We start from the raw sequence: 22,299 nt of genomic DNA, 5'->3' as shown, positions 1-22,299 counted from the left end.
GCTTAATACTGAGGATATCTCTGGCTACCTAATACTTGGGGGCACCTCTAGCTGCTTAAAGAGGAACTGAACTCAGAAAATGTAAAAAGAGCATTGAAATCCATGTAAGAAATTGCAGGCAAAAACAGTACAATAAATGTTCAAAAATATGTTAATAAACTATATAATATACAATTAATCCATAAACCCCACCCCCTATGACGTTGGATGCCGCGGCAGCCCTGCTAGCTCGCAAAGGACACTGGGAGACCTTCTGCTTATGCAAATTCGGCCTTCCAAGTCAATACCTCGTGAGAGGTCCTGCTGCTATTGTTGACAGTGCACGTCATCAGCAGGCGCTTCCTGTGAAGATCGACATGACAGCTACAGCGTATACATGCCTGCCCTGTTCTGTGCTGCTCTCTGTCCCCGCTGCCTCCCCATTGCAGATCAGCGCTGCCTGCTGTCTTCCTGTCAGAAGTCTTTGGCCAGTGCAGTGTGTGCGGGGACAAACCACTTTTACCAGAGGGGAGGGGGTTTGCAACAAGCTGCTAGTTGTAAAAATAAATAGACTTAGATCAGGCTGGAGCCTGATATACATTTCCCATTCCCTTCTGCTCGGGCATTTACAGCTCTGTGGCTGATAACAGAACTGCAGAGGCCTGGAATGTAAGCACGTCCAGCTCCCCCCTCCCCTCCCCCGGGAAAGTGAAGACGCTAGGAAGGAAGAGAAGAGGAGAGATACACAGACACACGTGCAGGGGAGACAGCATGTCAGAGTGCTGTGAGCTGGAGGTGCTGTGCAGTATGTATGCAATATGTATGTGTGCATATGTATGGACCTGTGTATGAACGGCTGCTTGTGTGTATGCATGGTGTGCTGTGAGTTGGAGGTGCTGCCATATGAATGTAATGTGTGCATATGTATGGACCTGTGTATGAATGGCTGCTTGTGTGTATGCATGGTGTGCTGTGAGTTGGAGGTGCTGCCATATGTATGTAATGTGTGCATATGTATGGACCTGTGTATGAATGGCTGCTTGTGTGTATGCATGGTGTGCTGTGAGTTGGAGGTGCTGATCCTCGGCGGACCCCAAATTACTTTTCCCTCCAAGTTGCTATGACTTGGACTGGAAATCATATTTCGCGGCTCACCCTGCACCCAACTCACCGCCATAGATGGTGAACTAACCGCAATGTGTGCTGATATGTTACCTCAATTATATACAGTATAAGCTGTTACTCTGTGCCTGTACTGATAGTAAACTAGTTGCAGTGTGTGCTGATCTCTGCTGCCCCCAGTATGTACAGTATAAGGTGTTACTCTGTGGCTGTACTGATAGTAAACTAGCTGCAGTGTGTGCTGATCTTTGCTACCTCCAGAATTTACAGTATAAGCTGGTACTCTGGGCCTGTACTAATAGTAAACTAGCTGCAGTGTGTGATGATTCCTGCCACCCCCAGTATGTACATTATGAGACAAGACACATTTATATCATGCTTTTTTTCCTGGCAGACTCAAAGCACCAGAATTTCAGCCACTAGGACGCGCACTATAGGCACTAGCAGTGTTAGGGAGTGTTTGCCCAAGGTCTGCTACTGAGTAGATCAAGCTTACTGAACTTGAAGAGCCAAGATTCTAACACAGGTCTCCTGTGTCAGAGGCAGAGCCCTTGACGAGTACACTATCCAGCCACTACAAGCTGCTACCCTGTGCCTGTACTGATAATAAACTAGCTGAAGTGTGTGTGTGTTTGGGGGGGGGGGTCAATTTCAGTGTTTGCCATAGGTGCTATATTGCCCAGATACGCCTCTGGAAGCGAGCACCCGCAGTGGAGAGAGGCTAGATAAGCCAGGAGACTGTAGGGTGGACATGGGGGTGTGAGTGGTGAGAAGGAGGAGGAACATCAAGAGGTAATGCTGGGCATACACTATTCGTTTTTTCCTTATCAATCGAGCCGCTGATGGCTCGATTGATAATATGCGACAGGTCTGAAGACCCGCCGGATCGATTCCCTGCTCGATCCCTGCTGGCGGACAATAACGGGGAATCGAGCGGAACATAAAGAAGCGCCCGCGGAGACGAGCGGGAATCGATCCAGACGGCCGCTGGGACTCGGCGGGAGTCGATCCAGTGGCTAATCGAGCCACCGGGTCGACTCGTGTATGCCCAGCGCATGTGAGAGAGGCACAGCTGAGGGAGGCGAACTGACAGCTGGGGAGGATAGATAAGCAAGGAGACCAGTGGAGTGGACAGGAGGGAGAGGGGCATGGTGGAACAAGGAGGGACATCAGATTAGACAGTGGAGGGAAGAGAGAGCAGAGCAGATTTTGAAATTAGCAAGAGTGAAGTAATCAGTGAAGCATATGCATGCCTGTCATATTTTTTTAGTGGACATTTGGTCAGTTTTATAAAGAGTGAAGCATTAACAGTGAAACATTTGTGATTTTTTGGGGAAAAAAACCTGTTCAGTCTTTTTTACACTGAAGCGCCAAACCTCTCTTAGTGTGTATGTGAATTGATAACGAGAGGGGGCCATCGTGTATCTAAAAGGGTTGTTTTTTGGCATAAAACGTTTTACCTGAAATTAGCAAGAGTGGAGTAATATCAGTGAAGCATATGCGTGTCTGTCATATTTTTTTAGTGGACATTCGGTCAGTTTTATAAAGAGTGAAGCATTAACAGTGAAGCATATAGATTTATGATTTTTTGGGGAAAAAACCTGTTCAGTCTTTCTTACACTGTGAAGCGCCAAACCTCTCTTAGTGTGTATGAGAGCTGGGATGATCACCGACCTGAATCACGAGTGATTTAAATGAGGCTTAATTAGCCCATGCGCTATGCACTGGTAGGAGAAGGGGGACTTGCAGTGGGTGGTGACATAAGAGGGAATTCCCTCTGCCAAGCTACCTACAGGGGAGGACAAGGGCGGCTGGATGATGTAAGAGGGGATTCACCCTGCGTAACACCTACAAGGAGGAGAAGGGGGGTCGGGGGTGTTTGACATAAGAGCGGATTCCCTCTGCAGTGTTACCCCCCTACCTCTGCCGGACAGGATACCAAAGGGGAGAGCTGCATGACTACAGGACATGATATGGGATCTGGCACAAAACGAATGGGGAGAGCTACAGGATGACAGCACAAGATCTCACACTGCAGGAGGCATAGTTAGAGAAAAAATAATAATACTTTATCAAGGTGTGTGCCAGTACAGTGCAGGGCAGCAGCAGAAGTCACAGCTGTCACTTTCCTGTAACAGGGCGACTGATGATGACCTCATGACACTGGGCTGCAAATCTCATTCTGTGGGCGTGAATGGGCATGTCTAACTCCAACTGTAACACCGCCCACAGAATGAGACTCTGCACCTCCCATGGAGTGAGAGCTGAAAAATGGAGGGAGAGAACTGCAAGATGGAGCCTGCCATTCGCTTTTATTCATAGATGTATTGCACAAATATATCTACTTTTATATTGCCCTTCACAAGTGCTTTGTGTCTAATCATTAATTTCAAAGAGATAAGGAAGCTCAATTTAGTAACTTTTTTTTGGTTCAGTTCCTCTTTAACCTGCTGAGCAGTCTGGACGAGCTCAGCTCGTCCAGTACCGCCGGAGCCTGCCGCTCAGGCCCTGCTGGGACGATTTGGCTCAAATAAAAAGCAGCACACGCAGCCGGCACTTTGCCAGCCGCGTGTGCTACCTGATCGCCGCTGCAGCGTGGCGTTCCGCCGCATGCAGCGGCGAAAGAGGGTCCCCCCAGCCGCCTGAGCCCAGCGTAGCCGGAACAAAAAGTTCCGGCCAGCGCTAAGGGCTGGATCGGAGGCGGCTGACGTCCATGACGTCACTCCGCTCGTCGCCATGGCGACGAGGTAAGCAAAACACGGAAGGCCGCTCGTTGCGGCCTTCCATGTTACTTCTGGCCGCCGGAGGCGATCAGAAGAACGCCTCCGGAGCGCCCTCTAGTGGGCTTTCATGCAGCCAACTTTCAGTTGGCTGCATGAAATAGTTTTTTTTTTATTAAAAAAAACCCTCCCGCAGCCTCCCTGGCGATCTTAATAGAACACCAGGGAGGTTAATACTGAGGATATCTCTGGCTACCTAATACTTGGGGGGCACCTCTAGCTGCTTAATACTGAGGATATCTCTGGCTACCTAATACTTGGGGGAACCTCTATCTGCTTATTACTGAGGATATCTCTGGCTACCTAATACTTGGGGGAACCTCTAGCTGCTTAATACTGAGGATATCTCTGGCTACCTAATACTTGGGGGCACCTCTAGCTGCTTAATACTGAGGATATCTCTGCCTACTTAATACTTGGGGGAACCTCTAGCTGCTTAATACTGAGGATATCTCTGACTACCTAATACTTGGGGGGCACCTCTAGCTGCTTAATACTGAGGATATCTCTGGCTACCTAATACTTGGGGGAACCTCTATCTGCTTAATACTGAGGATATCTCTGGCTACCTAATACTTGGGGGAACCTCTAGCTGCTTAATACTGAGGATATCTCTGACTACCTAATACTTGGGGGCAGCTGTAGCTGCTCAATACTGAGGATATCTCTGGCTACCTAATACTTGGGGGCACCTCTAGCTGCTTAATACTGAGGGTACCTCTGGCTACCTAATACTTGGAGGCACCTCTAGCTGCTTAATACTGAGGATACCTCTGGCTACCTAATACTTGGGGGAACCTCTATCTGCTTAATACTGAGGATATCTCTGCCTACCTAATACTTGGGGGAACCTCTAGCTGCTTAATACTGAGGATATCTCTGGCTACCTAATACTTGGGGGCACCTCTAGCTGCTTAATACTGAGGATATCTCTGGCTACCTAATACTTGGGGGAACCTCTATCTGCTTAATACTGAGGATATCTCTGGCTACCTAATACTTGGGGGAACCTCTAGCTGCTTAATACTGAGGATATCTCTGACTACCTAATACTTGGGGACACCTCTAGCTGCTTAATACTGAGGATATCTCTCGCTACCTAATACTTGGGGGGAACCTCTAGCTGCTTAATACTGAGGGTACCTCTGGCTACCTAATACTTGGGGGCACCTCTAGCTGCTTAATACTGGGGATATCTCTGCCTACCTAATACTTGGGGGCACCTCTAGCTGCTTAATACTGAGGGTACCTCTGGATACCTAATACTTGGGGGGCACCTCTAGCTACTTAATACTGAGGATATCTCTGGCTACCTAATACTTGGGGGATCCTCTAGCTGCTTAATACTGAGGATATCTCTGGCTACCTAATACTTGGGGGGCACCTCTAGCTGCTTAATACTGAGGGTACCTCTGGCTACCTAATACTTGGGGGGCACCTCTAGCTACTTAATGCTGAGGATATCTCTGGCTACCTAACTAATACTTGGGGGCAGCTGTGTGACTGGCAAGGATAGTATGGAATAGGTAACAGCTGGGACAGCCGGCACACTTGCGGTGCGGTTTCGGCAGGGGTTTAGAGGTCCGTGTAGAGTGAAGTTTAAGGTGCCAGGACATCTGTGCCTATAGGCTCATGTGAGGTAAATCTGGGCCTGACTGTACAGGTGGAGGAGATCGCACTTATACATTGTGGACTCTGTGGAAAGCACAGACTGTGCAGCACTGATTGTATTGTATATACAGGTCCTTTTCAAAAAAATAGCATATTGTGATAAAGTTCAGTATTTTCTGTAATGTACTGATAACCATTAGACTTTCATATATTTTATCATTACACACAACTGAAGTAGTTCCAAGCCTTTTATTGTTTTAATATTGATGATTTTGGCATACAGCTCATAAAAACCCCAAATTCCTATCTAAAAAAATTAGCATATTTCATCCGACCAATAAAAGAAAAGTGTTTTTAAAACAAAAAAAGTCAACCTTCAAATAATTATGTTCAGTTATGCACTCAATACTTGGTCGGGAATCCTTTTGCAGAAATGACTGCTTCAATGCGGCGTGGCATGGAGGCAATCAGCCTGTGGCACTGCTCAGGTGTTATGGAGGCCCAGGATGCTTCGATAGCGACCTTAAGCTCATCCAGAGTGTTGGGTCTTGCGTCTCTCAACTTTCTCTTCACAATATCCCACAGATTCTCTATGGGGTTCAGGTCAGGAGAGTTGGCAGGCCAATTGAGCACAGTAATACCATGGTCAGTAAACCATTTACCAGTGGTTTTGGCACTGTGAGCAGGTGCCAGGTCGTGCTGAAAAATGAAATCTTCATCTCCATAAAGCTTTTCAGCAGATGGAAGCATGAAGTGCTCCAAAACTTCCTGATAGCTAGCTACATTGACCCTGCCCTTGATAAAACACAGTGGACCAACACCAGCAACTGACATGGCATCCCAGACCATCACTGACTGTGGGTACTTGACACTGGACTTCAGGCATTTTGGCATTTCCCTCTCCCCAGTCTTCCTCCAGACTCTGGCACCTTGATTTCCGAATGACATGCAAAAGTTGAGCAACTGTCCAGTGCTGCTTCTCTGTAGCCCAGGTCAGGCGCTTCTGCCGCTGTTTCTGGTTCAAAAGTGGCTTGACCTGGGTAGCCCATTTCCTGCACACGCCTGTACACGGTGGCTCTGGATGTTTCTACTCCAGACTCAGTCCACTGCTTCCGCAGGTCCCCCAAGGTCTGGAATCGGTCCTTCTCCACAATCTTCCTCAGGGTCCGGTCACCTCTTCTCGTTGTGCAGCGTTTTCTGCCACACTTTTTCCTTCCCATAGACTTCCCACTGAGGTGCCTTGATACAGCATTCTAGAAACAGCCTATTCATTCAGAAATTTCTTTCTGTGTCTTACTCTCTTGCTTGAGGGTGTCAATGATGGCCTTCTGGACAGCAGTCAGGTCGGCAGTCTTACCCATGATTGCGGTTTTGAGTAATGAACCAGGCTGGGAGTTTTTAAAAGCCTCAGGAATCTTTTGCAGGTGTTTAGAGTTAATTAGATGATTCAGATGATTAGGTTAATAGCTCGTTTAGAGAACCTTTTCATGATATGCTAATTTTTTGAGATAGGAATTTGGGGTTTTCATGAGCTGTATGCCAAAATCATCAATATTAAAACAATTAAAGGCTTGGAACTACTTCAGTTGTGTGTAATGAATCTAAAATATATGAAAGTCTAATGTTTATCAGTATATTACAGAAAATAATGAACTTTATCACAATATGCTAATTTTTTGAAAAGGACCTGTATTATTCTAAAGTGCTGGGCACAAGTTATTTATAGGACCTTTGAGTGCTTATTCCCTCTTGACCCAAAGTTAAAGGGCAATTGAAGTGACAAGAATATGGGGGCTGCAATATTTGTTTCCTTTTAAATAATACCAGTTACCTGGCTGTCCTATTGATCTGTTTGGCTGCAGTAGTGTCTGAATCACACCAGAAACAAGCACGCAGCTAATCCTGCCAAATCTGACAATAATGTCAGAAACATCCGATCTGCTGCATTTTTTCAAGGTCTATGGATAAAAGTATTAGAGGCAGAGGGTCAGCAGGACTGCCAGGCAACTGGTATTGTGTAAAAGGATAGAAGTATGGCAACCTCCATAGCACTCTTGCTTCAGTTGTCATTTAAAGTTACTAAATGCATGATAAACAACAGTGCATCATGGGTATTAAAGTGCTAGGTGCATAGTTTTCCCATAGTTATTATAGAGCTATTTTATTTTTATATTAAATACCTCATTATTTTATTTTGTGCAAAAAATTATTGTGTTGTGTGTGAAACTGCCGTCAGGCTCCCAGCAACCACCATTATCCCCCCCCCCCCCCCCCCACCGGTATGTGTTTAGTCTCTTCTTATGGACTGTGAAGTGATGATGTAACACACAGCCTACTTGTCTGCACATTGCCAAATAAAGGAAGCTGTACAGCAGTGCCGACCATCCTCTCTCCTTTCATCCCTAATGATAATTGTTCCTCCCCTCAGAATTCTCTAACAGAAAGTGATGATGTTTCTCTATTTGCAGGGCGGAGTCCCAGCATCAGGAACCTCTCAGAGACTCGTCTCTCTGTATCCACAGACTGTACAACGGATGATGATGTCACTGGACAAGAGTCTCTTGCAGATATCCTGGTGACCCCAAATATTCCCCCAGACTCCCCTCACCTGTCTAACCCTGAGGGGCCTCATACCCAGCACAGCTCTCCCCCTGCTGGAAGGTCTTATTCCTGTTCCATGTGTGGGAAATGTTTTGTACAGAAATCCAGTCTTTTCAGACATGAGAGATCTCACACTGGTGAGAAGCCCTATTCATGTGCTGAGTGTGGGAAATGTTTTGCTCGAAAATCAAATCTTGTCTGTCATGAGAGATCTCACACTGGTGAGAAGCCCTATTCATGTGCTGAGTGTGGGAAATGTTTTGGTCTGAAATCAAATCTGGTCTGTCATGAGAGATCTCACACTGGTGAGTACCCCTATTTGTGTTCTGAGTGTGGGAAATGTTTTGGTTCTAAATCAAGTTTTGTCAGACATGAGAGATCTCACACTGGTGAGAACCCCTATTCGTGTTCTGAGTGTGGAAAACGTTTTGAGAGTAAATCAAAACTTGCTGTACATGAGAGGACGCACACTGGTGAGAAACCCTATTCATGTTCTGAGTGTGGGAAATGTTTTCGTTCTAAATCATACCTTTCCGTTCATAAAACATCTCATACTGGTGAGAAGCCATTTTTATGTAATGAGTGTGGGAAATGTTTTGGTAGTAAAACTCAACTTGTCAGTCATCACAGATCTCATACTGGTGAGAAGCCCTATTCATGTGCTGAGTTTGGGAAACGTTTTTGGTATAGAACAGACCTGGTCAGGCATGAGACAACACATACTGGTGAGAAACCCTATTTATGTGCTGAGTGTGGGAAATGTTTTGGTAGTAAAGCTTATCTTGTCAGTCATCAGAAATCTCATATTGGTGAGAAGCCCTATTCATGTGCTGAGTGTGGGAAATGTTTTTGGAATAGATCTGACCTGGTCAAGCATGAGAGAACACATACTGGTGAGAAACCCTATTCATGTACTGAGTGTGGGAAATGTTTTGTTGCTAAATCAAGCCTAGTCGCACATGAGAGATCGCACATTGGTGAGAAGCCCTATTCATGTGCTGAGTGTGGGAAATGTTTTTGGAATAGAGCATACCTGGTCAGGCATGAGAGAACACATACTGGTGAGAAACCCTATTCATGTACTGAGTGTGGGAAATGTTTTAGGGATAAATCAAGCCTAGTCGCACATGAGAGATCGCACACTGGTGAGAAGCCCTATTCATGTGCTGAGTGTGGGAAATGTTTTTGCAATAGAGCAGACCTGGTCAGGCATGAGAGAACACATACTGGTGAGAAACCCTATTCATGTACTGAGTGTGGGAAATGTTTTAGGCAGAAATCAAACCTAGTCACACATGAGAGAACACATACTGGTGAAAAGCCCTATTCATGTGCTGAGTGTGGGAAATGTTTTGGGCAAAAATCAAGCCTTGTCTTTCATAGGAAATCTCACACTGATGAGAAGCGATAGTCATGTGCTGAGTGTGGGAATTTTTGGGGGAGATAAAGGAAGCCTTGTCATTCATAAGAGATCTCATACTGGTGAAACGCCATATACTGTATGTGTGCTGAGTGTGGGAAATGTTTTGGGCATAAATCACATCTTGTCATTCATAAGAGATCGCACACCGGTGAGAAGCCCTATTCACGTGCTGAGTAAAAATGCATTGCATACGTTTTTCATTGCAGTTTAAAGTGCAGAAAAAATGGTCAACAATTGTATTCTTTTTGCAAACTGTACAAATGCATTATATTGTATATAATGTGTGTATGTATTATATTGTATTAATTGTACAGTATGAATGTATTATATTTTATTGATCTACTACATGTGCCAGAGAAAAATACTGAAGAGGGGATAGGAAAGGGAGACAATTAATTTTCTATTGGATAATATGATTTCTATTTTGTGTATACATTTTAATATATTGAAATAGTATTTCTGTGGGGAAAGTAAAACTATATTTATTGATTTAACAGAAGATAGTCTGCAATATACATCATGACAACATAAATGGGGCAACCCCAACAGAGTTATAATTTGGCAGCATCCCCTCCCTCCTCTAAAAAAATACACATAATGTAGCAGTGGTTCCCAGAAATTACACATTAGGCAGCAGTTGCGCCCCCCCCCCCCCCATATAAAAAAAAAATATATACATAAGAAGGCAACATTTCTCCTCTATAAGAGCACATAGACGGCATTTACCAGCATTAGACAATGTTTCCCCATAAAACATATTAGGCAGAGTTAAAGTGTACAGTTGTTATTTCTGTTTCCCCCCAGTTAGTGCCCCTAATATCCCTGATGTCAGTGGTAGCGCCTAAAAATAATGTACTTACCTGGCAGGTGACTCCTCTCCTGTCCTCCAGCGCTGCTCCCCGATCTTCATTGCAGCAGCTCTGCCTGCACACCTCCTGCACTATGCTGACAGGCAGGGCTGGGCTACAGGAAAATGGTGGCCGGAGTCCAGCACTGCAGACACAAATAGACTCCAGTGCTGGGCTTCAGATGCCATTTTCCCATAGCCCTTCTGTCAGACTGCCGCTTATCCTCCTGCAGCTGTGCCGGATACCTCCTGCACATCCTGGGGGCCAGATCCACCAATTTTTCCCAAAGAGGATGACAATTTCTCTGTGGCCCCTGGGGGACCCCTGACAGCTGCTAATGTACCCCAGGAGTCTGCAGAGCCAGGATCAGAATCACTGCTATGGACTAATGTGGGAAGCTGTTGCTGGAAACAATTCTGTGTTATGTAACCAAATAACTCCTATTAGAATGGAAATCTGATGCATCTCCAAGTATCTCTCCTGTGACTAAAGCTGCTGTCAGAAAATCTCATATTAATGCAGAGAAATGATCTCCATCTGGCTTTAGGCTGGTTATATATGTTTTAAAATGTTTTGCAGATTATTTAAGTGAATCTCAAGATATTACGATTATAAGCAGAGTTATTCTTTAATAAAAGTTAGATTGTTGGTTAGCGTAACCCTTAATGTAATTTTCTGCAGTAAGCTGTCTGTTCCCGTTACAAGGTTATGTTTATATTAAGGTAATGCTGGAAAAATGTTCTGACTTTACTCAGATCTGGCTGTAATGCCTGTGTTATGGATACTGTAGATGCGGATAGCGGCGCAGCCGCCGCTTCCGCATCTGACATCGCGGCAGCTCCTGCTGCGACATCTCCGGGCCTCCCGCCGCTGTCAGGGAGGTCCGGTCTGTTAGGGGATGTTCGCGAGCGTCAGGCTCGCGCGTGCGGAGCGCTAGCGTACTTATGGTCTTAGGAAACGTGTCAGCTGACAGCTGCCTGCTTGATCCAGCATTCTGATTGGTTGGGCTGCTGGAGCGGCGCCGTTTGAGTCATCCACAGTATATTAGGACCTGCTTGTCATTTGCTCTTTGTCTGTTGTTGCGAAAACTTCACAGTGAAAGCTCTCAGACCTTAGTCAGATCCTGGTATGTTTGAACCGGCAGGACCCCAGGGATTCACACATAGCTTAGGATTATTACTATTATTATTGTATTGATTATTTCTGTGTATGACCTTTTGCCTGAACCTCTGATTACTCTCTGCCTCCTGATTCTGTACCTTTGCCAATCTGATCTGTTGCCGACCTGAATACCGACTCAGAATTCTGTCTGATGATTCTGTACCTCTGATTGACCGATCTATGTATGACCACTCTCTATGTATGATTGATAGCCCCTGTCACTCTGGGCTATCACTCGCCAGTACTCCTGTATATTACTGTGCACCCAAACACGTGTGATCACACATTTGAATAAATTACTGACTATTGTTCTGTCAGGCCTAGTGCACACCGGAGCGTTTCCGCTGCGGTTTGCGATCTGCTTGCGGGTGCGGATCTGCTTGGGTAATGTATTTCAATGGGCTGGTGCACACCAGAGCGGGAGGCGTTTTGCAGAAACGCATACTCCCGGGCTGCTGCAGATTTTGGATTGCGGATGCGTTTCTGCCTCAATGTTAAGTATAGGAAAACCGCAAACCGCTCTGAAAAACGGCACTTCAGAGCGGTTTGCCAGGCGTTTTTTGTTACAGTAGCTGTTCAGTAACAGCTTTACTGTAACAATACATGAAATCTACTACACCAAAACCGCTAGACAAAACCGCAAAACGCTAGCTGAAACGCTGCAGAAAAAGAAGAAAAAGCGTTTCAAAATCTGCTAGCATTTTGCGGATCTGCTAGCGGGTTTTGGTGTGCACCAGGCCATAGAGCTCATTCTGGTCATCAGATACGTCAATGATCATTACAGCCTGCTAAGCAAGGCTTGCCCATCAGAGATATATACCGCAGAAGCTAAGCCTGCTATACGCTGATATATTAATCATGTATAGTGATCATAGAATTATTAATTAATGAGTTGATCAATAATAGACCTATATATTAAGGTAAATAAGTTGCTTTCTATATATTTTAGCATGTATTACAACAGATGGCTGTTTGTTATGAATACAAAACCAGAACAATAAGTCATGTGATCGAGACAGTACAACCTGTGACCATGAGGGTTGTTCAGAAATCCCCATTAGTTAATGATGTACCAAAGAACATGCCATATTTATAGAACAAAAGATAAGCTTGAACATACGCATCTATCTTGGCATACATAAGATCTAGAAAGATGTCATAAGAGCACCACTTGGGTCATAAGATCTAATTAAAATGCTATTGGTGTAATTTTGATTAGAAAAGACGTAGATTGCTTACGTTAATAAGCCAAGTAGCCTCATACATGTACGCACCTTTTCAGATAACCCGATAGATTAAAATGTCACAAAATGTCAGAATGTACCAGTTAAAAATAAGTTTGAACTTTGTGCGTCACCATAAAATCCTCTAACAGATTGCATCTTAGAAACTTTACAATAAAAAGCCCTGGCAAGCTGGTATGTTTTATCATTGAGTTTGAAACTCCACTGAGATCGACTGAGGCCTGGAGACTCTACCTTCCACTGTGATTCTAGAACACAAGAGAGGTAATATGCATTATTCTTGGTGAATTTATTGTTAATAGCTTATATAAACGCTAAACGACTTGTCATTGCAAACTTCAGCAGTTTTAAAGTTTGTTTTTTTTAGATAACTTTTTTATTAATGTTATTTTTTATATATATATACTAATCAGTAAGCATTACTATTTAAATGCAATTGCAAGCCTAGGGACAACTACCCAGCTCTTTATGAATCTACTTACATTTATTTATACAAGAATAGAACTCTATATACCATTTTTAAGGATAAAGCTATATTTGTGTGTACCATACACTGTACAATCTCGAGATGGAGGGTAAAATCTACAGCAGAAGCGTTGCTATATTGATATTGACTTGTCTGACTAAAGGAACATTGACACTGTATATTGGATGATGGACAACAAATGGAGAGATGTATATTCCTGTATATATGCTTTATCTATATTTTTATATCAATATAATTTTATAAAATTCAACTGATGTGTTAATTATTTTTTTCCAGAGGTAAACTTGTTAAAGTGGATCCGAGATGAAAAACTAACTATAACAAGTAACTGAATGTGGCCCCCTGAGGCTTTTTTAACGCCCCCCCCCCCCACACACACACACACACACACACACAAAATTTATTACTTATAGATGCGGTCAGCTACATCTTTAAATATTAGTGGTCCGCATATAGAATAGCAATGCTGGCACCACCCATCCACACAGAAGCCAGAAAGCAGTAGTTTTCAATAAAATTCCACATCAGTTGACACTGCTGTCCAATTGGACTTCAGGTTGTCACCTGGGTATGTTTCACTTTCTGGCCCGCAAATACATCATTTCATGTATACTTTGGCCCCCTAGCAGTCTGAAGTATGTTGACCCGGCCCTCGACCCAAAATGTTTGGGGACCTCTGGTTTACACAGCATATCTATCTGCAAACAGCTTCAACAGAATATGATTATTTCTTCCTGTGATACAATGAGGGCAGCCATGTTCTGTTTGTCACAGGCTGCTATCAGGAGATGATATCAGCTTGCCTGTGTGTAAATTCAGTCCCCTCTCCGCCTCCCTCCTCCCCTCTGCCTCTGAAATCTCTGGCTAGTATCACCTCCCCCTCTTCCTGCCCAGACTGAGCTCCCATAAGCCCTTGCTACTGTTTGGAAATGCCAAGGCTCTCTGAAAGGCTGTGGGCGAGGCTTGTTTAGTTTATAGGGAATTAGAGTATTAAAGCAAAACAAATAAAGTATTTGGCTTGAGAAATACCCTATAAACTATATGAAAGGAACAAAATATGCAATCTTGGATCCTTTTTAACCTATAAATATACTGTTTATAGTGAGCTACGCGCCCACTGCTGGCATATCTTGATTATGACGACTGTTAGGCTGGCCCTTTAAGTAGTTGATAATCATTTAAGGCAGATATCGATAAGATATTTGACACTGCTAATAAAGTTATTCCTCTGGATAATGTGCTGAATATCAGCTGTATATTGTTCCCACAGTGTGACGTGTTCCTCTGCATGGGATGTAAGATGTACTATTACCTGCATCACTCATGAATAGTGCATGCTCCCGCTCAAGTCTCTAAGAGTTTACTGCGCAGGCACAGTACGAGGTTTCCATGTACTGTGCACACACAGTAAGCTCCCCGAGACACAGACGCGTTACATGTGTAATTAGCCCGGGACCGGCAGCGGAGAACGAGTGAACTGATGAGGACGGCGTGGGACATTACAGCTACAGGGGCTGATAGAAGCCCCAGGTAATTGTCAGCTTTAGTTTATTGCAGCACTCCACACCGAACCCCTTTAAAATCTCATCAGACCTGCGCACGGCCACGTTTCACTTTTTATGGGGGGATGAGGGGGTTTTATGTCTGTGCATTTGTCAAGAAATGTTGCTAAGTAGACACTGGTGGTAACATCTTTTTGTTTTGTAACATTGCATGTATCCTGTCACAGGTGGCTCCCCCTTATCAGGGGTTACATACATACTGGTTCATGTAGTTGAGTTCACCACTGATCTTCTTTTGTGTTTTTGTATCAGGAAAATCCAGTAAAGTACTTTTGAAGTGAAACAGCCTCACCTGACCAGAGTACTCTGTGACCTCCTCCTCTACTACCAGCTCTATCAACACCAGGCCACACCCACCTCCTCCTCCTCTACTACCAGCACCAGGTCACACCCACCACCTCCTCCTCTACTACCAGCTTTACCAGCATCAGGCCACACCCACCACCTCCTCCTCTACTACCAGCTCTACCAGCACCAGGTCACACCCACCACCTCCTCCTCTACTACCAGCTTTACCAGCATCAGGCCACACCCACCACCTCCTCCTCTACTACCAGCTCTACCACCACCAGGCCACACCCAACACCTCCTCCTCTACTACAAGCACCAGGCCACACCCACCACCTCCTCTACTACCAGCACCAGGCCACACCCACCACCTCCTCCTCTACTACCAGCACCAAGCCACACCCACCACCTCCTCTACTACCAGAACCAGGCCACACCCACCACCTCCTCCTCTAATCTCAGCTCTACCAGCACCAGGCCACACCCACCATCTCCTGTACTGCCATCTCTACCAGCACCAGGCCACACCCACTAACCCCTTCTACAACCAGCTCTACCAGCAACAGGCCACACCCATTACCTCCTCCTCTTCTACCAGCACCAGGCCACACCAACCACCTCTTCCTCTACTACCAGAACCAGGCCACACCCACTACCTCTTCCTCTACTACCAGCACCAGGCTATACCCACCACCTCCTCCTCTACTACCAGCTTTACAAAAACTAGGCCCCACCCTCCACCCCCTCCTCTATTACCAACGCTACTAGCACCAGGCCACACCCTCCACCTCCTCCTCTACTACCAGCTCTAGCAACACCAGGCCACACCCACCACCACCTCCTCTAGTACTAGCTGTACCAGCAACAGGCCACACCCCCCTCTGTGACGAATCAACGTTTATTTGTCCTAAATAAGTAGTTAGAGCCTTATAAAATATTCCCTGTCGCCACTATTGAAAAGTGACAGCAGATAGGGAAAGGCTTAATTTACAAAAAGATCAGGGAAGCCAGGGGTTACCAATTCCTCTCCCTGGTCAAATGTAGCAAACCCTGGCTCTTTGGTAGCTTCTAATTACAAAATCTCTCACCTACATGGGGCAGGGTGTTTCCTGGCCTTATGTGGCTCCCTAGAGAGTTTATAAGCTCATCCATCAGATGAAGGGTAGATATCAGCTGACAGAAGCTCATAAATTGCAGTTTTCTCTAGACTGTTCGGGCCCCAGTCTCAGCAGGAGATCTGACACCTAGGCTGCTGCCTGAGCTTCAACAGACTTCTGACCTTAGGAAAACCTTTCTGTGATCTCACAAATATGAAATCCCTCTTTTGTCATAAAGATGACTTTCCAAATAGGCAACGGCCTTTAGAACCTGCTTATTATGAAATTCGGAACAAACCACACAATTGGATGTTTCCGAATTAAAGCGGAATATAACCCTGCATTTCAACTTTGCTCTAAAACATTATTTACAGTATATTATATGCAACCAGCATTTTTTTTTTTACTAGACCAGCATTGGAAGGATTACACAGAGTTTTAAAGTTCCTGGAGATTTCTGCAGACGCATCCGAAGCTCAGATAGATACATTTTGTTTACATAAATGTATCTAAGTGTTGAATGTTACACACTCTGGCTGTCCTCCAGCTCAGTCAGAGAGAGTGAGTCACATTCAACACTTAGATACATTAATGTAAACAAAATGTATCTATCTGAGCTTCGGATGCGTCTGCAGAAATCCCCAGGAACTTTAAAACTCTGTGTAGCCCTTCCAATGCTGGTCTAGTAAAAAAAAATGCTGGTTGCATATAATATACTGTAAATAATGTTTTAGAGCAAAGTTGAAATGCAGGGTTATATTCCGCTTTAACGGTAAGCCCTGCCAAAGCAGAGATATGCATTTTGGGGTCACCATTCACTCTAAACCCCCCAAGCTTGGTATTAGCAGATTCACACACTTGCGCTGATTATGAATATTTATTCGGGTTCTTGATATTACCCACGGGCATGCCGAGAGCGGGCAAAATATGAATTGGCCCAAACCTCTCCCTGCCTAAGGGGGCACTGCCTTATTCAAATTGCACAAGGCTGGACTTGTATGTGTCATAACTCCTTCCACCTACAGTGAGAAGCAAAACTGACATGACCCAAAAGTCCAGGTCCTTCACCTTTCATCCGGCGTCGAAGTAACATCAAATCGACCAGCCCGCAGGACACGGGCCCAGAACCGCCATCTTGGACTTGACGCCTAAGACTTGCGATTGCTGCATGGACTACCAATAATGGTATTTGAACTGTATATCCGGACATTCTGTTTCTTTTCATCTCTACTCTCTATCAAACCAAACTGTTCCTAAAGTAAGCTGTGTGTATGTAGTTTAGAAATAAACTAACGATTTTCATCGTTCAGTCTTGTGGCTGTTCTGGTCATCTGATTTGCTGCTATAATGAATCTGCCCTCTAAAGAGTCAGTCATCCTACCGCATTGTTTTATTATTTGCTTATAAATTGTTGATTTGCTAGCTAGGTTGTAAATAACCGTTTCTTCCTTCTAGGATTAGCTAGTATCAGATTTCCTGTGCGGAATCAATAGCATTTTCTTTCTTTCCTCTGACGATCCAGCAACCAGTCTTTGTTGTCCGTCTGCACCCACCGTACTTCCTGCGTACGCTAACGGGAGCAGATCTCGATGGGATCGCGGGGCTGGATTGTCACACCCCTCTACTACCAGCTCTACCAGCACCAGGCCACACCCACCACCTCCTCCTCTACTACCAGCTCCACCAGCACATGGCCACACCTACCAGCTCCTCCTCTACTATCAGCTCCACCAGCACCAGGGTAAACCCACCACCTCCTCTTTTACTGCCAGCACCAGGCGGCACAGACAGACATGGAAGCCCTGGGAGGAGAGACTGTGCAGACAATGTGACCAGGGGGTCCTGGAGGATGAGGCCCACTTCCTGCTGCACTGCAGCAAATACGCACCTGTGAGGACTTCCCACTTCCAGAGACTATCTGACCAGATCCAGGATTTTACCTCCACAGATGAGGAGAGGAAACCCTACATCCTACTGGGGGAGGAGGAAACAACCATGCAAATAGCTGCCCGATATGTCACAGCCTGCCATCAACTGAGAGGAACATGATACCACATGGACTGTATACCCCCTATGGACTGTATATCCCGGCCCCCCATACTGCCCCTTACATCTTCCACACACCTATGGACTATATACCCCAACCCCCTATACCCTTCCCTTATTCCCATAACCCCCTCCCCATGTTAATGCTTTGTTTTGCTTTGGCAATGCTAAATGTATTTGGTCCTGCCAATAAAGCTTTTTTGGATTTGGATACCCACCACCTCCTCCTCTACTACCAGAACCAGGCCACACCCACCACCTCCTCTACTACCAGAACCAGGCCACACCCACCACCTCCTCCTCTACAGCTGGGTAGACATTATATGTGTAGTGCCCAGTAAGTACTTGTATGACATCACTTTGGTCTGCTGACCAGAGGGGTGTGTCCTGGATTGAAGGGTGTGGTGCACTTTAGTGGTTGTAGTATATTAGAAGACTGTGTGTCAGGGTTGTATGTACACTTGAGGAAGGGGGTGACCCCGAAACATGTCGTGTTTGCAACTTTTCCAATAAACGCAAGTTTATAATCGCCAGTGGAGTGCCGACCTCGATTTCTTGTTATTGTGCACAGAATTGGTGGCGTGGTGAACCACGGAGTGTCTGAGCACTGGCGGACCAGGTGTGTGAAGCCTGGGTGGGTGAGGACCCCGGCATCCTGACTGTTTGCACCTCCTCCTCTACTACCAGCACCAGGCCACACCCACCACCTCCTCCATTACTACCAGCACCAGGCCACACCCACCACCTCCTCCATTACTACCAGCACCAGGCCACACTTATCTCCTCCTCCTCTACTACCAGAATCAGGAAAGACCCACCACCTTCTCTATTATCAGCTCTAACAGCACCAGGCCATACCTATTATTTCCTTATTTACTGCCAGCTCTATCAGCATCAGGCCACACCCACAACCTCCTGCTATACCAGCACCAGGGAACACCTACCACCTCCTCCTCTACTACCAGCTCTACCAACACCAGGCCACACCAACCACCTCCTCCTCTACTACCAGCTCTACCAACACCAGGCCACACCCACCTCCTCCTCCTCTACTATCAGCACCAGGCCACACCCACCACCTCCTCTACTCTCAGCTCTACCATCACCCGGCCACACCCACCACCTCCTCCTCTACTACCAGCACCATGCCACACCGACCACCTCCTCCTCTACTACCAGAACCAGGCCACACCCACCACTTCCTCCTCTACTACCAGCACCATGCCACACCGACCACCACCTCCTCACCTCCTCTACTACCAGAACCAGGCCACACCCACCACTTCCTCCTCTACTACCAGCACCATGCCACACCGACCACCTCCTCCTCTACTACCAGCTCTACCAACACCAGGCCACACCCACCACCTCCTCCTCTACTACCAGCAAAATGCCACACATCTCCCACCACTGGCCAATGTGAATGGATATTACGGATGTCTGTATTAATCTGCTAGGATGAGCTTAATCACTGGGTTATATCAACTTACAATAACCAGTCTAATGGCACACAATCTAGGGTACATTGGTGTTGTTGGTGGTGATGAGGCAGGTCTGGGCAGTGGTGTTTTGGGCAAATGGGCTTGACATCTGCTCACAATTAGCACAGAATGCCATTCTAGTTCCTTCTTGCCCAACATCCAAAGATCTGTCTGTAGACCCTTCAGTGCTGCTGGGGGTGTGGTCACTGACAACTAAATCACCACTGTCTGCAGATAATATCAATCTCATTTTCTAAAATGAATAAGAGGTGGGTCACTAACAGCTACCCACCTCCCTCCACTGATGTCACAGACTGATACCAGACAGATGCCAGTTCATGCTGCTTCAGTTCCCCAGACACTGGCTGCCAACACAACCGCCACAGTCTCATGTGCTGCTGCATTGGTGGAATGTTTCCGCTGTTAGTGTCACATGTTTGGGGGGCATCCATGTCATCCTCATCAAGCTGCCATGTATATGTCTCTCATGCACAATACATGGAAGTGTAATAATCTGTTATTACTCAGCAGTGCATTACACAGAGCTCTGTTATTATGATGTGATGATGCAGCGTGCTGACAATTCATGCTATGTGACATTTCTCTGCTAGTCAGTGTCAGAAGTTTTACTGCCATTCATGTGGTCACAAGGCAAACTAGCAATAACACAACATACTATTAATGTTATTATTATTCATTATGGACTGGATTGTAGATGAAAATGTTCTTCAGTGACAAAGAAAATTGTAATATTTACAGCATTAGATGGCTGAGTGCAGGTGATTCCACGAACTGAGCATGCAGTTTAGCCTACTTACCACAAGATGGCGACCCACTCCGAGTCCCAGGTGAAACGCAGAGATAGGAAGACAGGAAGTCAAGCACAGGAAATGGTGTAACAGCAGCAGGAGAGGTTGCAGGAGGAGGGTAAACACGGCTGGAAGAGGTAATTGTGTGATTTTTGTTATATATTGAGCAGAGCAGAAGTCGGGGTGGACATACTTTGTTACAGAGGAGGTCACAGTACTCCTGTCACTATCCTGATCATCCCCCTTGCAGTAATTGCCATACAAGAGACTTTTATAACTGCTGTGACTTGTTTGCCAGTTTTCTAGTGGCCTCCGTACATGTGCCATAGATTATGGCTGACATCGCACCTTCCTAGTAATAATACACATCACAGAGACAAGAGAAGATGTATATGGAATATAGCCATGTCCCTCCAGTGCCGGTGTGGTGAAATTTTTTGCAACTTTATCAGATTTTGCAACCGGTTGCACTTATTTATAGGTATAGCTATCAGAAAGTGCAACCTAACCATTGACTTTAACCTGTCTGTATCAGAAAATGCAACCCAACCAAACCCTATTCTCACACAGAACCCTCCCCTCTTGCTCAACTAATAACCCCCCCCCCCCCTGGAGGGAACAATCCCCCCTCTTGCTCAACTAATAACCCCCCCTGGAGGGAAACTCTTGCTCAACTAATAACCCCCCCTGGAGGGAAAAATCCCCCGTCTTGCTCAACTAATAACCCCCCCCCCCCCTTCCCCAGGGAACAATCCCCCCTCTTTCTCAACTAATAACCCCCCCCCCCCGGGAACAATCCCCCCTCTTGCTCAACTAATAACCCCCCCTGGAGGGAACAATCCCCCCTCTTGCTCAACTAATAACCCCCCCTGGAGGGAACAATCCCCCTTCTAGCTCAATGGGATCTGTGGTTGCAAAAAATTACAGGCGTGTTAACAGAGAGGAGCCACGCCTACACAGTCATACACTGTCCTCTATGGCAAGTTGCAAAATATGATGGGTAGCAAAAATTTTCACTACACCGGCATCTCACCTTCCTAGTAATAACTCACATCACAGAGACAAGAGAAGATGTATATGGAATATAGTCATGTCCCTCCAGTGCTGGCATCTCACCTTCCTAGTAATAATTCACATCACAGAGACAAGAGAAGATGTATATGGAATACAGCCATGTCTCTCCAGTTCTGGCATCTCACTTTCCTAGTAATAATTCAGTCACATCACAGAGACAAGAGATGTATATGGAATATAGCCATGTCCCTCCAGTGCCGGCATCTCACCTTCCTAGTAATAATTCAGTCACATCACAGAGACAAGAGAAGATGTATATGGAATACAGCCATGTCTCTCCAGTGCTGGCATCTCACCTTCCTAGTAATAATTCAGTCACATCACAGAGACAAGAGAAGATGTATATGGAATACAGCCATGTCCCTCCAGTGCCAGCATCTCACATTGCTAGTAATAATTCAGTCACATCACAGAGACAAGAGAAGATGTATATGGAATATAGCCATGTCCCTCCAGTGCCGGCATCTCACCTTCCTAGTAATAATTCACATCACAGAGACAAGAGAAGATGTATATGGAATATAGCCATGTCCCTCCAGTGCTGGCATCTCACCTTCCTAGTAATAATTCACATCACAGAGACAAGAGAAGATGTATATGGAATATAGCCATGTCTCTCCAGTTCTGGCATCTCACTTTCCTAGTAATAATTCAGTCACATCACAGAGACAAGAGAAGATGTATAT

The 22,299-nt window shown here is 45.5% G+C and overlaps 1 protein-coding gene across 1 annotated transcript in view; it reads left to right on the top strand.

Moving 5' to 3' along the window:
• The window catches only part of LOC137537153 (zinc finger protein 208-like), a 289,307-nt gene that overhangs the window by 17,267 nt on the left and 249,741 nt on the right, over window positions 1-22,299 (top strand). Inside the window, exons 3-4 of the mRNA XM_068259276.1 lie at window positions 7,961-9,503; window positions 20,633-20,676. Of these exons, the coding sequence (XP_068115377.1) occupies window positions 7,961-9,503; window positions 20,633-20,676 (1,587 nt within the window). The remainder of the gene's footprint in view (window positions 1-7,960; window positions 9,504-20,632; window positions 20,677-22,299) is intronic.

Source organism: Hyperolius riggenbachi, chromosome 10 (assembly GCF_040937935.1).
Source record: "Hyperolius riggenbachi isolate aHypRig1 chromosome 10, aHypRig1.pri, whole genome shotgun sequence".
Taxonomy (NCBI): domain Eukaryota; kingdom Metazoa; phylum Chordata; class Amphibia; order Anura; family Hyperoliidae; genus Hyperolius; species Hyperolius riggenbachi.
The sequence above is the reverse complement of the archived record's forward strand: the minus strand, read 5'-3'. Positions and strand labels throughout refer to the sequence as shown.